A 15,037-nucleotide genomic window follows, 5' to 3' on the forward strand; every position below is an offset into this window, starting at 1 on the left:
TATTTGCTGTTTAGAAAAGTTCACCACCTAATAGACTATAAGCTGATAAAATGTTTGTACCTTAAAGCAACTCTTAAAGACCATTTACCAAGTTGAAGAGGAAGTATGACCTAGACTGGTGGAGGAAAGACCATACCAGTGAATTACACTTCCTTGAGGTACTGAAGAGTTGAATTACTATCTCACTGTCTCTACAAACTCAGTTAACTTGAATGAGATTGAAAGATTGGTTATGGACCATTAACACAATTTGACTACACAGATGGACCACACAGCTGAGTCCCAGACATGTAAGTCTCTTGCCATATGCCCTGTTCTAATAGTTAATGGAGAGTGAGACTGGTGAAATGTTTCTTTCCCATAACTGCTTATACTATATAGATAGTGACCTAAGCAAAGTTGTAAATTCATCTTCACTGGATATATTTAATAAGAGAATTGATTTTCAAATGTGATGAAATGGATTAAGTATGTTCATATCTATGAGAGGGAACTGAGTTAAATGGCCTCCTAAAATCTCTCCCAACTCCATGAATTTAAGAAATTTCACATAAAGAGTCATGGATTTTCACAGTTGGAAATGATATTAGAGATTATTTAGCCCAGCTCCTTCATTTTACAGATAAGAAAACTGAGGCCCAAGAGAAGTATTTGTAAATGACAGAATAGAATCATATAGCTATAATTACTAACATTTATATAGCATTTTGCAGATTTTTATGGTGCTGTACAGGCATTATTTCTTTTTTACCTCACAATAATCCTCAGGATCAGGTCCTGCAGCAGTCTTTGTCACCATTTTGCATATGAGGAAACTGGGACCTAGAAAGGTAAAGTAACTTGCCTATAGTCACCTAGCTAGATAGTGTCCTAGGAGGGGATTTGAACCAGAGTCTTCCTGATTCCACAGTCAACCTTCTGACACAATGCCTCATTTTTATGACTCTAAGGCATTGATCTTTCCATTAAGCCAAACTGCTTCCTTTGCCCATTGTAAATAGGCAACTCAAGGAATATTCCTTCTTCTATCTAGGATATTTGTTGGCCAGTCCCTGAAAGTTACAAAAGGAAACATCATTCATATTCCAAAGGGAAATGGTAGATCACAGCAACAGGGCAGGAATCTGGGTGAAGGCAAAGTTGTATTTAGTCATTAGGCCTGCAGTCAGGAGTCTGGGAGCCCAGTGATGTTAAAGGTGAAGGCAAGGTAAGGTTGGAAACCAGGGAAATGGTCAAAACAACAGACATGAGGAAAACCCTGAAACTAAAGAAACTCCTGTCTTAACCAAAAAGTCTTCTTTGTGCTTCCCACTGGGGCTCAAGTTAATCCCCATGTATGTCTAATCCTCCTTAGACAGAATTACAACTAGGAATTTTTGTGCCTAGGACAACTTCCACAATCAGTACTCAGCATAAATGGCAAATAAAACAAAAAGCATCCTTAGATCCGGGGGAGGAAGCGTCTCTTGGGGGAAGAGACAACCTCCAGGATAACAGGTCTAAGGCTCAAAATCACTGCCAGAAAACCCACCCCAAAGGGAGAGAAAGCTTTCTATTTTAACTAACTGTCCTTAATAACTAGGCACTAAGGCCAGTTCTTTCTTCCTACTTGGCAACTAGGAAGCCTGATTAGTGGGCAGAAGGAGTGAATCCTAATTCCTATAGCAAATAAGCATTTTTTTTTAAAGAGAGTTAAAAGAAAAAAAAGGCTTGAAGTAAAGTGAAGTCAGCTCTCTCCAAATCTTCAGTGTCATCCCAATGTTTGAGTTGGAAGGGACCTCAGGGATTATCTGGTCCAACTCTGATTTTATAGAGGAAGAAAGTGAAGCCAGGGGAGGGAGATCATGATCAACAGCGAGGCTCTTACTGAAACTGAAGGGAGCTATGGCGGAGTCCAATGTAGCCCTAGTAGAATAAACTCACCAACTAAACTGCTAGAGCAAGAAGCCTTAGAACCCTTTGTTTTCACAGAGGAGGAAAGACCAGAACTTGATTCCCATTCTCATGCTTGTTTTTTTCTCCAGGTTGTATAGGTGTGCTCGTCTATGACATGGCTAAAGCTTACTCAGTATAGTCAATCTGTCAATCAACCAATAGGCATTGGGTAAGTACTTGTTATATTCCAGTCAGTATTTTACCTACTGGGAAAACAAAGGCAAAAACCAAATAGTATCTGCCCTCTAAGGAACTTATGTTCTATCACAGGACACAGACAACTATACATGCATAAGTATATCCAAAATAAATATAAGGTATCTGGTTAGGGTTGAGGAGTGGGGTAACAAGATGGAGAGAGGAACTTAAGAACCAGCAGTTCCTGGAAGATGGGAGTGGGGGAGAATGTTACACAAGATCATCCTTCTACTCTCATGATGCAAACGAGTAAGTAATAAGCAACACTTTCTTCTCCTCTCCCCTTTCTCTAATTCCTCCCCTCCCTTCCCATATCCTTCCCTCTCCTTTATCCCTTCTCCCCTCTTTCCTCCCTCTTTTCCTCTCCTCTCCTTCCTCTCCTCTCTCTTTTTCTCCTTTCTCCTCCTCAACCACCTTGAGGACAACCTAGAAAACCTCCAAGGTATGGCAAAGTAGGGGGCAAAATTTCTATGGCCACCATCTTCACTCATCCTCTTCTCAGTCTTTCACACTTGGGGAACCAGATTTCATCCTCTCTCTCTCCCTTACATTTGGGACCCAGGTGCTCCTGACTCCAGGTCCAGCAATCTATTTTCTATATCATGCTGCCTCCTAGGCAGGAATCATATCTACTAGATTTCCTTGGCAGGGCAGTCACATCATTGACACCTTGGATGCTTAGTAAACATTATTCAAGAATGACAGTGACTGATTCTGGCAGTGACCGATTCTAACCTTAATGTTTTCTGTCACCTAGCAGCATTTGTAATAATCTTTTGGGAACAAAAGAATGAAATTTCAGCTGACCTTTTTTATGCACCTCGGTAAGTACAAAGATTATTTTCAAAGCTCATTTCTCTGGTTTTCCCCACAGTGCCTCAAATCATTTAGGAGAAATTTCCAAATTTCCCTGCATTTTTCTCTAACCTACATGGTTTTCACATGACTGCCCAGCTGCATAATAATTTCAGATAGTTGGAAACGTTATGCCACTATGATCACTATCAAAACAGCAATTCCTGGCAGTCCATGGTCAGTCCCTTTGTATCACTGATTTGTAAATGTAATGTGTTTGTAAGTATAAGCTAGCTCTGGATAAAGTGGTTGTCCTGATATTGGGGATTTGGGAAGGTTTTGATGCTGGGGAGGCAAGCTGTCTTCCCCAGGTAAATGAATGCTTTGTATTGAAGTGTTGCGTTCACTGTATTTCTGGGTTGTTTTTTTTTTTTAAGTTCAAGTTAAGTTTTTAAGTTTTTTAAGTTCAAGTTTTTAAGTTCAACATTTATATCAGTCATTATTAAGGATATTTTCCAGAATTACTCCCATTGATCCCAAATTTTCTATAACATCAATCAATGTCATCCTTCTACTATGTTTTATAACTACAATAATACCAATAGTAACTGATATCCTATGCTAAATAAATAATTCAGTTTTTCACTACACATACAAACATGCAAACATATCCATGATCAAACACAAATCATTACTCCCTCCAAGCAAGTTCTGAGTATTAACGTGTCCTTAATTTTACCATTTTCCAGCTCTCATCTAACCATTATTCTCCAGTTACAAGTGCCAGGTGCTTAATGAAAACTCTCAGCCCAATATTCCTAGCAATTAAGCAGCTATGTGCCATAGGGTATAAAATGCTGGACATGAAATCGGGACCTGAATTTTAAATCTGCCTTAGATGCTTATTAGCTTTGTGACTCCAGGCAAGTCATTTACCCTCTGTCTACCTCACTTTCCTCATCTGTAAAATAGGTATAATAATAGTATCTACCTCACAAGGTTGTTATAAGGATCAAATTAGATACACTATATAAAGCAAACAATTTATAAACTTGAAAGTATTTTTTAAATGCTGACTGGTGATGGTGGTGGTAGTGGTAGTAGTACTAATAGTGATGGTAGTAATACAGGTAATGTAAGGATCAGCAGTGGTGGGGGTACTACTAGTAGTAGTAGTCAGGCACCTTGCTTGAAAAACTGTGTTTTGGTTCCTTCCCAAAACGCCCTGATACCTTCTGAATGTCCACAAGATGTCAAAGTCTGGCTTATCATCACCCTGTAATCATAATAGAGCCTTTTACTTAGAACCCATCCTCAAGGTAATTTCAGGAACTCTGTGATAGTTCACAGATTATGAGCTTCCAAGACAAAGGAAAAGTGCTGTAAGCAACCACAAAGAATTCAAGTACAAAGAGTTGCCATCAGAATCTCTCTCTCTCTCTCTCTCTCTCTCTCTCTCTCTCTCTCTCTCTCTCTCTCTCTCTCTCTCTCACACACACACACACACACACACACACACACACACACACACACACACACACGTCCATGTTGCCTTTCCCCACTAGTTTCTCTCTTACCTCTGTCTCCCATGAAGAGGAAACTATTCTCCTGGCCAAGGATTATCCTTCTGTATGCATAAGTGATTGCATTCCAATCCATCTCCAACAGATTGTCTCATCCATCATCCCCTCTCTCACTTTTCTTCAATAGGGAGATAATAACAAGAGAGATAATAGGGAGAGCCCTATTTTTCCTGCTTCCCTACCGCCTACAAGCACATTCTTGTCTTCCTCACTTTGCCAAATCAACTTTGTAAATTCATGATTTAAAAACAATACAAATACATGAGACAAATTCAGTATAGCAGGAGCGGGAAATTATCTGTGGTAGTGGTCATTAACAGGTGGTCTTTATTGATTACATGCTATATTCAGTTGTGTTCATGTTACTAAAGGAGTACATATATTAAAAAAAGTCTTAAAATCAATTTTGTTAGTGCTTTTTATTTTATATGACAGTCATTTCTGGAAATATCACCCCTCTTTCTTCCCAGGCTCAGATTTGAATTCTTTTATAACCAAGAAAATTTGTCAAAAATATTGAAATTGTATATGCAAGGCTCGAACTTAGCAGTCCTGTGACATTCTTCGCAGAGGAAGGAAGTAGATTTCACTATTGTTCACAGGACTAATTTTTTTAATTCCTCGGGGTTCAGTTCTCATTCAGTCATCTCTTCATTTATATTATTTCTATAACCATTTTGTATATTAGGGGGTTTTTTTTGGTTCTAGTCATTTCATTTGCAATGGTTCACATGAAATCTTCCCACATTTTGCTGCCTCATATTCATCATTTCTTACTACAAAATGATATACAATTCTATTCCTACGCCATAGTTTGTATAGCCATTTCCCCTAGTTGATTGATACCTATTTTGTTTCCACATCACCACAAAGTAAATGCTATGAATATGGATATGGACCTCTGTCTGTCTTTGACCTCCTTGGGTTATACCCACAGTAATATAATATCTAGATCAACTGATATTAAAAGTATAGACCATGTATTAAAATTTGAAGCCTCTAAATTCTAGTGCTCTGGGTCAATGTCCAAGTCACCCCACCCTAACTGTTATTCTGCTCCCAGACAAACAAATATCTATGTAAATGCTTAAATAAAAATGGTGGTGGGGAGTTTGCCACTCTCTGGGGGAAATTTCTGGATTCTTTTCCAAAAAGCTGGAAAATTTTGTTCAATCACAAATAAATTGAATACTGAAATATTTCATTTAATCCTACCTTTTGACAAGGTCATAGCTATAGCCTTGCCAAGAAAAATGAAAATAAAGGGCAGAAAAAGCAATAAAAATGTTTAAATGTAACTAGGCCCCCTTGGCTTTTGAGAAACTGGATGAAAGGCAAAACTTCATTTATTATCTAGCAATATATGCCGTTCAGAATTCTGTTCAGAAAGCTAATGTGTTTGTGTTCCTGAAGTGAGCTGCAGAGAGATAGCCATAATTTTGTGTGTTTTACTTTGTGTCATGAAAATTAAGAATTAAAATAGATATCCTTACAAAATATGTAAATTCATATATTTTAATTTTATTATACAGAAAGGTTCATTGCCATGTGCTTTTAAATAACTCTGTCTTCTAAGTGCATTTATTGAAGTATTTGATATTTTAAAATAACACTAACAACACAATTCAGATGCCATTTTCTGTAGCACAGGTACATCTGTGTGCTGTGTAAAATTCAAGTCATTGCTGACACTGAAAAAAAAGCCAAATGCTTTTAAAAAAAAAAAATCTGGACAGAAAAGTCATGAGTAAGCCTATGTTCAGGCTTGAAACTTTCCCAGCTATGATCAACTCTTCTCCAACCCCCATCCCAAACAACATTGCATATCAGTATTTCACATAAACACTCATAAACTCATGTAATAATGTTTCAAGTTTTCATCATGACCCTGGTATGGTTTCATTTCTGAGGCACAAACATTTTTATCAGAGCAAGTTTGGCCAAGCCAAGATGTAAAAACAGCCAAAGCCTCAAAGGCTCCCATTCCAGTAGAAGAATTCAGGATGAAACTTGCCTAAAAGGGCAAAACCCTGGAAGAGAAGTCTTACATAATCTAAATGCAGTAATAACCCATTTGCTTTGCCTGAACCTTTTTGAATAGCCCCGTCCAAATGGATTTCCCACCCCATCTCCTAGCTTCTAGCTTAATGTGTCCCAAGTGCTCCCTCCGGACAATGAAAGGAGATGCAGGTTAGAACTGGCTCACAGATGATGGTGCAATACATAGTATGGTCATTTTTGACAGCAAAAACAACACAGGAAAATTCAGTAGCAAAAGAAGGTTGCACTGATTCTGAATGAAGATAAGGTGAACTTTCTTCATATCCTTACATCTCAGAAAAGATTTTTAAAAAATCAAGTCTAAATCTGTAATAAAAAAATTAGAGAGAAGTTTAAAAATGGAAAGTTCAGTTCACTAGGCTGCCATTTTGGAAATGGGGATTAGAGGCAATTCAGTTTAATCACCAAGTATTTATTAAATTCTTACTATGGGCCAGATACTATGGTAGCCATAATGTAAACAATGGTGAAATTGGACTCAGAAAGATGTAGATTCAAATCCAGCCTCTGACACTTCTTAGCAATGTGGCATTGGACAATCACTGAATTTTTATGTGCCTCAGAGAACTTTGGTGGGATTTATCTGCTAAGTCAGATGGAGAAATTGATTGCAGCTATCAAGAAGAGGTTAGAAAATATGTGTCTATAGTATTTTGCAATCGTTAATTTTCAACATGAATTCACATACACACAGAATTAGAATACCTGTGTCAATTCATTTTTTACTCTTGAAGGTACAAAGGAAAAACAGATCTTGTTTCACAATCTTAATTCCTCTGGGCAACTAACTCCTACCCTACTCCACTTACCTGCTCATAGCACCATTCCCCACAAAACTACAGGACTCTACAAGTAACATAAAGGGCCCGTTGTCACATAGATCAAAACTCAGAATTAAAATAGTTTGTCATGGCCATGTGATCTTTGCCATTTGGCTATTGTTTATTGTTTCAGTCATGTCCAACTCATCATGACCCCATTTTGAAATTTTCTTGGCAAAGATACTGGAGTGGTTTGCCATTTCCTTTTCCAGCTCATTTTACAGATGAAGAAACTGAAGCAAACAGGGTTAAGTGACTTGACTAGGCTCACATAGCTAGTGTTGGAGGCCAGATTTGAACTCATAAGCCTTCTGACTTCAGGCCTGTTACTCTGTCCACTGTGCCTCCTAGCTGCTGATTTTTGTCATACAGTTTTGAGTTTGCTGAATTTCCAGAGGTAATTTTATCTTCTTTAAGTTTCTATATTTACAATCCAGTTAAGTTATTGATGAGAGCTAGAAGAGGGGTATGAGATCCCCACAAAGACCAGGGTACCTGGGGCAGGTCGCCTGGAGAAGAATTCACAGATTCAAGCATTGTTGAGGTCAAGGTAAAGATTTATTATGCTTTTCAATGGGCAAGAGTTCTTAGGGAACCTGCAAACTTAAAGGGATACAGGGAAAGTTTATATAGGATATTCTATAAGAAACATGTGCCAAATATGTTTACTAGGTGTTTTGGGGTAGGATTAGGGAGTGGTTAAGGAGTGGTCAGTTCTTAAAGGAATATGTATTTTTGGTATCTACTGCTCAGGTATTTTACCCAAAATTCATCGGAAAATAGCCCAAGAAGGGGCTACCTGGAGGTGTGATTTTAGGCCTAAAACATCACTAAGTCAACTAGTGGTCAGGGCTGGCTCAGAAATACCAGGTTGCTCTCATCAACCTCTTGTTAGAAAAGATAAATGTAAGGGTGAATGTGTACGCCTAAGTCTAGGATACATATGTTTGGTCAGTGAGTAGTAAATGTCGTTATGACCCAGTGTACATCCTGTTCAGCTAGTATAGAGCTGGTTCAGAGTAATGAGTTCTATAGGTACAACTGTCTCCTACATCAGAAAGGGAGATAAAAGTTGTTGCTGGGGCAGGCTGTGTCCTTGGGCTAGGGAAAAACTGCCTGGGATAGTGTTTTGAGGCTAGGGAGAAATGTAATTTCTAAAGAGAAATGTGATTGGGGCTCAAGCACATGCACCCAAGCACCCCATCATTACCACCAAGTGAATGACATTGTCTTGATTGTAGATTCATGATGTGAACAGTTGAGCAGCATGGTAGACAGTAAAAGTCATTGGCACTAGAGTCAGAGGACCTGTGTGGTCTTTGGCAAATCACTTAACTCCAGATCTAAGTTTCTTCATCTATAAAATAACAAGATTAAACTATATGACTTCCTAAGTTCCTTCTAATGTGAGATCTCTGATCTATAAGTATGGTTAATTGGGTTGAAGATGATAGCATGCTTTTCCATACGAGCATGCATTTTAAAATGCAAATATAACTTTTGTTTGAATAAACCTAATAGTTGAGACAGTTAGAACCAGAGAACTACTGCACATTAAGTATCTAGTCCACACCCTTCATCTCATTGATGAGGTAGCAAGGCCCATAGAACTTGAATGCTGCCCAAGGTCATTGAGTTATTTCAAAACTGTTATTTTGAGCAAGAATATAAGAAATATGAACACCTAGTTATCATCATAAATGTTTAACTATCCTTAATAACTACTTAATCTAATTCTGGATAATTCTCTTTTTTTCTCTTTTTATACTCTTGATGATTTTATCAACTCTCATGGGTTTCATTATCGTCTCTATGCAAGTGATTTCCAGATCTATATATCCAGCCCTAGCTCCACTCCTGAGTTCCAGTACTGCAGCACCAACTATCTACTGGACATTTCCAACTAGCTCTCCTGTAGGCATCTCAAACACAACATGTACAAAACAGAAGTGATCGTATTCCCTCTCAGTCTTACCCCTCTCATTAATTTCTCTATTTTTGTCTAGTCACCTAAAGTTTTGCCCTCAGAATCATTTTAACTCCTTACTTTCCCTTGCCCCTGGGTCCAGTCAGTTGAGTAATCTTCTTAAATCGGCCTCCATGGTATCTCTTGCATACATCCCTTTCTCTCTACTCACATGATTAACATCCTAATTCAGACAAGCATTCCCTTTCTCTTGGATTATTAAAATAGGAAGGAAGAAAACAAGCATTTTAAAGTCCCTGCTTTGTGCCAGGTATTGTGCTAAGCACTTTATAATATTATCATATTTGATTTTTACAACAACCCTAGGAAGAAGGTACTTTCATTATCACCATTTTACAGTTGAGTAAACTGAATAAACGTGGTCATTCCTAGTAAACTAAGACAGAAATTAAATGACTTGACCAGAGACAAATGGCTGGATTTTAACTCATTTCTTATTGACCCCAGGCTTCGCCTCAGCTCTCTCTCCTTTTCGATCTACCCTTCATTCAGTTTCCAAAGTGATTTTCCTAAGGCACGTGTGACCATATTAATTAGCAAACTTCAGTGGTTCCCTATCGCTTCTAGGATCCAATATAAATTTTTCTTTTTGATATTTAAAGGGCTTCACAACCTGACTCCATCCTACCTTCTTACTGTTCCCATGACATTTCCTTTCCCATCTCTTCATCTTTGCATGGATTGCATCCTATGTATGAAATACCCTCCTCCCTCACCTCGCCTTGGAATCCCTAAATTCCTTCAAAACTCAGATCAAAAGTCACCTCCTAGAAGAAGCCTCATTCTCTCCCTACCCCCCAGCTGCTAGAGTTTTTCTGTCCATTAAAATTACTTTATGTTTACTTTATATATTCTATTTCCCCTGAGGGCAGAAATTTTTTGGATTTTTTTAATCTTCGTATTCACATCGCCTATTATAGTGCTGGACATATAATGATAATTAGTTAAGTGTTTAATGATCAGTTGATTTTCTCTCTGACATACTAGGACGAGGCAGTCAAATATTTTTATAATTTTACTGTAACTTACCATAATTTCTTCCATCTTTTGCAAAGTATTTTAAATACAAATTTAAAAAGCAGGAATAATTTTACATTAAAATAAAAATTTCCATCCTACAATTTGCATCATACAAAGTGGTTACAGATTACAAAATTTACAGAAATTATAAATCTTCATCATACAATATCTATTTTCTTTACCCCATGAATAAAAAAAATCACTGCATCAGATTGATACAACTTGGTCATTCAAGGTAATCTTAATGAGTAGGGGCAGCTAGGTGGTGCAATAGATGGAGTATCAGTGCAGGAGTCAGGAGGACCTGAGTTCAAATCTCACCTCAGACACTTGACACTCACTAGCTGTATGACCTTGGGCAAGTCACTTAATTCCAGTTGCCTCATCCTGGGTCATCTCCAGTCATCCTGATGAACATCTGGTCACTGGATTCAGATGGAACTGGAGGACAAGTGAGACTGGTGACCTACACAGCCCTCCCTCAATCAAAACAAAGTCAAGTGCAAATCATGTCATTATTTCTCTGATGTCATGATCTTCTTTGGCAATGAAGGATGAACACACACAAGTTTTCTGAGTAAATTTCTAATTTACCCAGAACTTTTTATTGTAATTGAAAGCTAACACTTCAAGTTATGACTTTAAGGATTTAGAACAACTTGTCACCAAAAACCATTGTAAGTGCTTTTCTCCAGCCTTTGAACTTTCTTAGCCAGGAAAAAAATCTTGAACTGCATAGCTATAATCTGTCAGGGTGAGTCCACGTTTGCATTCTAAATTCTTTGCTAATATCTGCTGCTTCATTTGCCCTTTATGACAAAGCAGAAAAAATTATACTCATGAGACACATGTGCATAACAGCAGTATAATGAATACCTTCATTTTTCTTTTTTCATTCAATAGCTTCTAAGTTGCTCCATGTTAACCACTTCCCTCATATCTCTATAAATTGACAATATGGTCTTCAGTAATGACCAAGGGCAGCTAGGTGGCTCAATGAATAGAATGCCAGGCCTCAAGTGTGGAAGACTCATCTCCCTGAGTTCAAATCTGGCCTCAAACACTTGCTATCTGTGTGACCCCAGGCAAGTCACCCTGCATGCCTCAGTTCCCTCATTTGTAAAATGTGCTGGAGAAGGAAATGGCAAACCACTCCATTCCAGTATCTCTGCCAAGAAAACCCAAATGGAGTCACAAAGAGTCTCGTTCAAATGAATAGTAACAGTGATATACAATTACCCAGTTCTGATTTTTAAAGGATCTTAACTCTTTTTCAGAGCATAATATTCTAAATAGTCTAAAATATTCTAATATTCTAAAATAGATATTCTAATAATATTCTAAAACATGCTTAAATAGAATATAGGTTTAAGAACAAATATGCAAAACATTCTCTTACAGGTTAATATTCAAGTGAAGATGGTAATATTGGCTCCCAATTCTCTTACCCCAATTATAAAGGGATCTTTTTGTGGTAATAGTTTTGGGCAATGTGGAATCCCCAGAAAATGTAGACTATGTAGCTTTTACTTGATGCACTTTTCTGATTCAGGGAACATGAGTTGACCTATAGTATATCTGAGTCTGTATAATAAACCAGTGTATAAATGGATTCTATTTGCATATTTTAAAAGAACTCTGTAATCAATGTTAGAATATAAGCTCCTTTAGAGTAGAGATTATTTTGTTCCTTATGTTTGTATCACCAGAGCTTAATATACTGCCTGGAATATCGTAGGTGTCTAATAAATGCTTAGATTAGAGGTAGCTAGATGGCTCAGTGGATAGAATGTTGGTCCTAGAAACAGGAATACCTGAGTTCCTATCTAATCTCAGACACTTACTAGTTGTGTGACTCTGATAATACCCTTAATTTTTCTTTGCCTTAATTTGATGGAGAAGGAAATGACAAAGTACTCCAGTAACTTTGCCAAGGAAACCACATGAACAGTATGGCTCACGGAGTCATGAAGTCAGACATGACTCAACAACAACAAATAAATGCTTACTGACTGATGACAGTTTATATAGCAGATCTCTGGACATCTCTATATTTTCCAGTTGTTCAGTTTTATCTGACTCTTCATGACTCTATTTGAGGTTTTCTTGGCAAAGATACTGGAGTGATTTGCCATTTCCTTCTACAGCTCATTTTTACAGATGAGGAAACGGAGGCAAAGAGGGTTAAGTGACTTGCCCAGGGTCACACTTCTAGTAAGTGTCTGAGACTAGATTTGAGCTCAGGAAGATGAGTCTTTCTGACTCCAGACCTAGCACTCTATTCACTATGGCGCCACCTAGTTGCCCTTGTATTTCCATTGAGTTTGTAAAAAAATACCAAATTGCTCAATTGAGCCATAAGGATCTTGATCAATTGGGAGCTGCTTCTTTATTGTCACTGTGGGAAGATCAATGGGGAACTAATACAGAGGTCTCAAGATTTAATTGTTGAGTGAAAATAGCATTAAAAAGAAGCAGTCTATTAATATCATGTATTAATTAGCTAGCCTTTAGACTATTCTGTCCTTCAGTCTGTGTTCTGTTTACAGTTTTGTTTCTTTTGGGTTCAAGTGCTGTTTAGCCCCTCAAAAGCTCAGGATGACTGCAGCAGTGGCTCTTGTCATCCAATGGTTGGTGATCTCCTAGTGGGTCGCAGTGCCCAGCTTACAGCCTCCTCTACCTGTGGATTGGATGGACCACAAAAATATTGCATCATAGGCTACTTGGAGGTAGGTTGATGCTTATTTATTTGTGGAGAAATTATTAGTGAAATGGAGAGTTTTTCCAGGATGCCTATAGACATTACAGAAAAGACAAAAGTAAACAATGCAATCTTCATTTAAGTGGGAAATAAACATTGCCAGGAAACGTCAAACTATGATCCAACCTTGATTAACCAGAATGCTTGAGAATGAAATCATGAGATGATAGATTTAGAGCTTAGAAGGGCCTTGGAGTTTTAACCCAACCCCAATAGCTTATTTAATTTTTTAGTTTTGTTTTAATATCATAAACATTTATATATCATCCCCTTCATGAGATGTCTTCTTGTAACAAAGTAGGGGCAGCTAGGTGGTACAGAAGATAGAGCACCAGTGCAAGAGTCAGGAGGACTTGAGTTCCAATATCACTTCACACACTTGACACTCACTAGCTGTATGACCTTGGGCATATTTATTCCCAATTGTCTCATCCTGGGTCATCTCCAGTCATCCTGATGAGTATCTGGTCACTGGATTCAGATGGCTCTGGAGGAGAAGTGAGGCTGGTAATCTGCACAGCCCTCCCTCACTCAAAACAAAGTCAAGTGCAAGTCATGTCATTATTTCTCTGATGGCATGGTCTCCTTCAGCAACGAAGAATGAACACACACATACACACACACACATACACTCTTGTAACAAAGTAAAAAGTTAAGTAAAATAATAACATAAAAAGACTTCATCTGAAAGTTCTCTATTTTTAAAAATTAACAGAAATCTACTTATTTTCTCTCTCTTCTCCTCCTCACCCCACTGAAAGAAAAGGGGGGGGAATCAAATTTCTTATAACAAATATGCATAGTCAAACATAACAAATCCCCCAGTTGGAAATACACAAAACTATGTATGTCTCATTCTGTGCCCTAAATCCCTCACCCCTCTGTAATGGCTAGCCTATTTTCTCATTAGTTGTCTGAAGTCATGAATGGTTGGTCATTGCATTGATCATAGTTCTTGCAGCTTTCAAAGTTGTGTTTACAATGTTATATGAATTGTTCTCTTGGTTCTGCTCATTTTAGTATTCATTAGTTCACAAAAGTCATTAAAATTGTCCATTTTTGTATCATTGATATTATAAAATTGTTCTTCTGATTTTGCTTACTTCGCTCTTATATCTTATATCAGTTCTTATAACTCTTCCCATGCATTTTTGAAATCGTCTATTTTCTCATTTCTTATAGTACAATAATACCGTATCACGTTCATCTATCACAGCTCATTCAGCCTTTCCTCAATTGTTAGACAACTTCTCAGATTTCAGTTTTTTGTCACCACAAAAAAGTTGCTCTAAATATTTTTGTACATTTGAGACCTTTGTCTTTCTCTCTGAACTCTGGAATATAGCCCCACCCACTGTATGACTCAGTCAAAGGGAGTGAACTATTCAGTGAATTTCTGTGTAGAATTCCAAATTGCTTTCCTGAATGGGCACAGCTCCACTAACAGTGCATCAATGAGCATATTTTCCCACAGCCCTTCCAACATTTATAATCTTTGCCATTCTTGTGGGCATGAGCTAGAATCTCAGAATTACTTTAATTTGCATTTTTCTAATTAATAGTGATTTGCAGCATTTTTTTTTCATGTGAATATAAATAGCCTGAGTTTCTTCCCTTGAGAACCATCTATTTATTTATTTGTCAACTGGGGAATAGTTATTTTTCTTATAAATTCTAATCTATTTCTTATATATCTTGAAAATAAGACTTTTATCAGAGAAACTTGAAGCAAAGATTTCCCCTGAGTTTATTGTTTCTCTTTTTAATCTTTATTTTATTAAATTCATTGGTACAAAAACTTTTCAATTTTATTTAATCAAAATTATCAGGTAATAAAACAAAATTAAGGGGTGAGAGAGGAATATATTGGGAGAAG

General features: G+C 37.4%; 1 protein-coding gene across 1 annotated transcript in view; it reads left to right on the forward strand.

Moving 5' to 3' along the window:
* The first annotated feature begins 2,027 nt into the window (after positions 1–2,027).
* Positions 2,028–15,037, forward strand: part of LAMB4 (laminin subunit beta 4) — a 136,507-nt gene continuing 123,497 nt past the window's right edge. The window contains exons 1-3 of the mRNA XM_072653049.1: positions 2,028–2,104; positions 2,894–2,957; positions 12,972–13,129. Coding sequence (XP_072509150.1) covers positions 2,924–2,957; positions 12,972–13,129 — 192 coding nt within the window. The 5' untranslated portion in view covers positions 2,028–2,104; positions 2,894–2,923. The remainder of the gene's footprint in view (positions 2,105–2,893; positions 2,958–12,971; positions 13,130–15,037) is intronic.

This window comes from Notamacropus eugenii, chromosome 3 (genome assembly GCF_028372415.1).
Source record: "Notamacropus eugenii isolate mMacEug1 chromosome 3, mMacEug1.pri_v2, whole genome shotgun sequence".
In the NCBI taxonomy this organism is placed as follows: Eukaryota; Metazoa; Chordata; class Mammalia; order Diprotodontia; family Macropodidae; genus Notamacropus; species Notamacropus eugenii.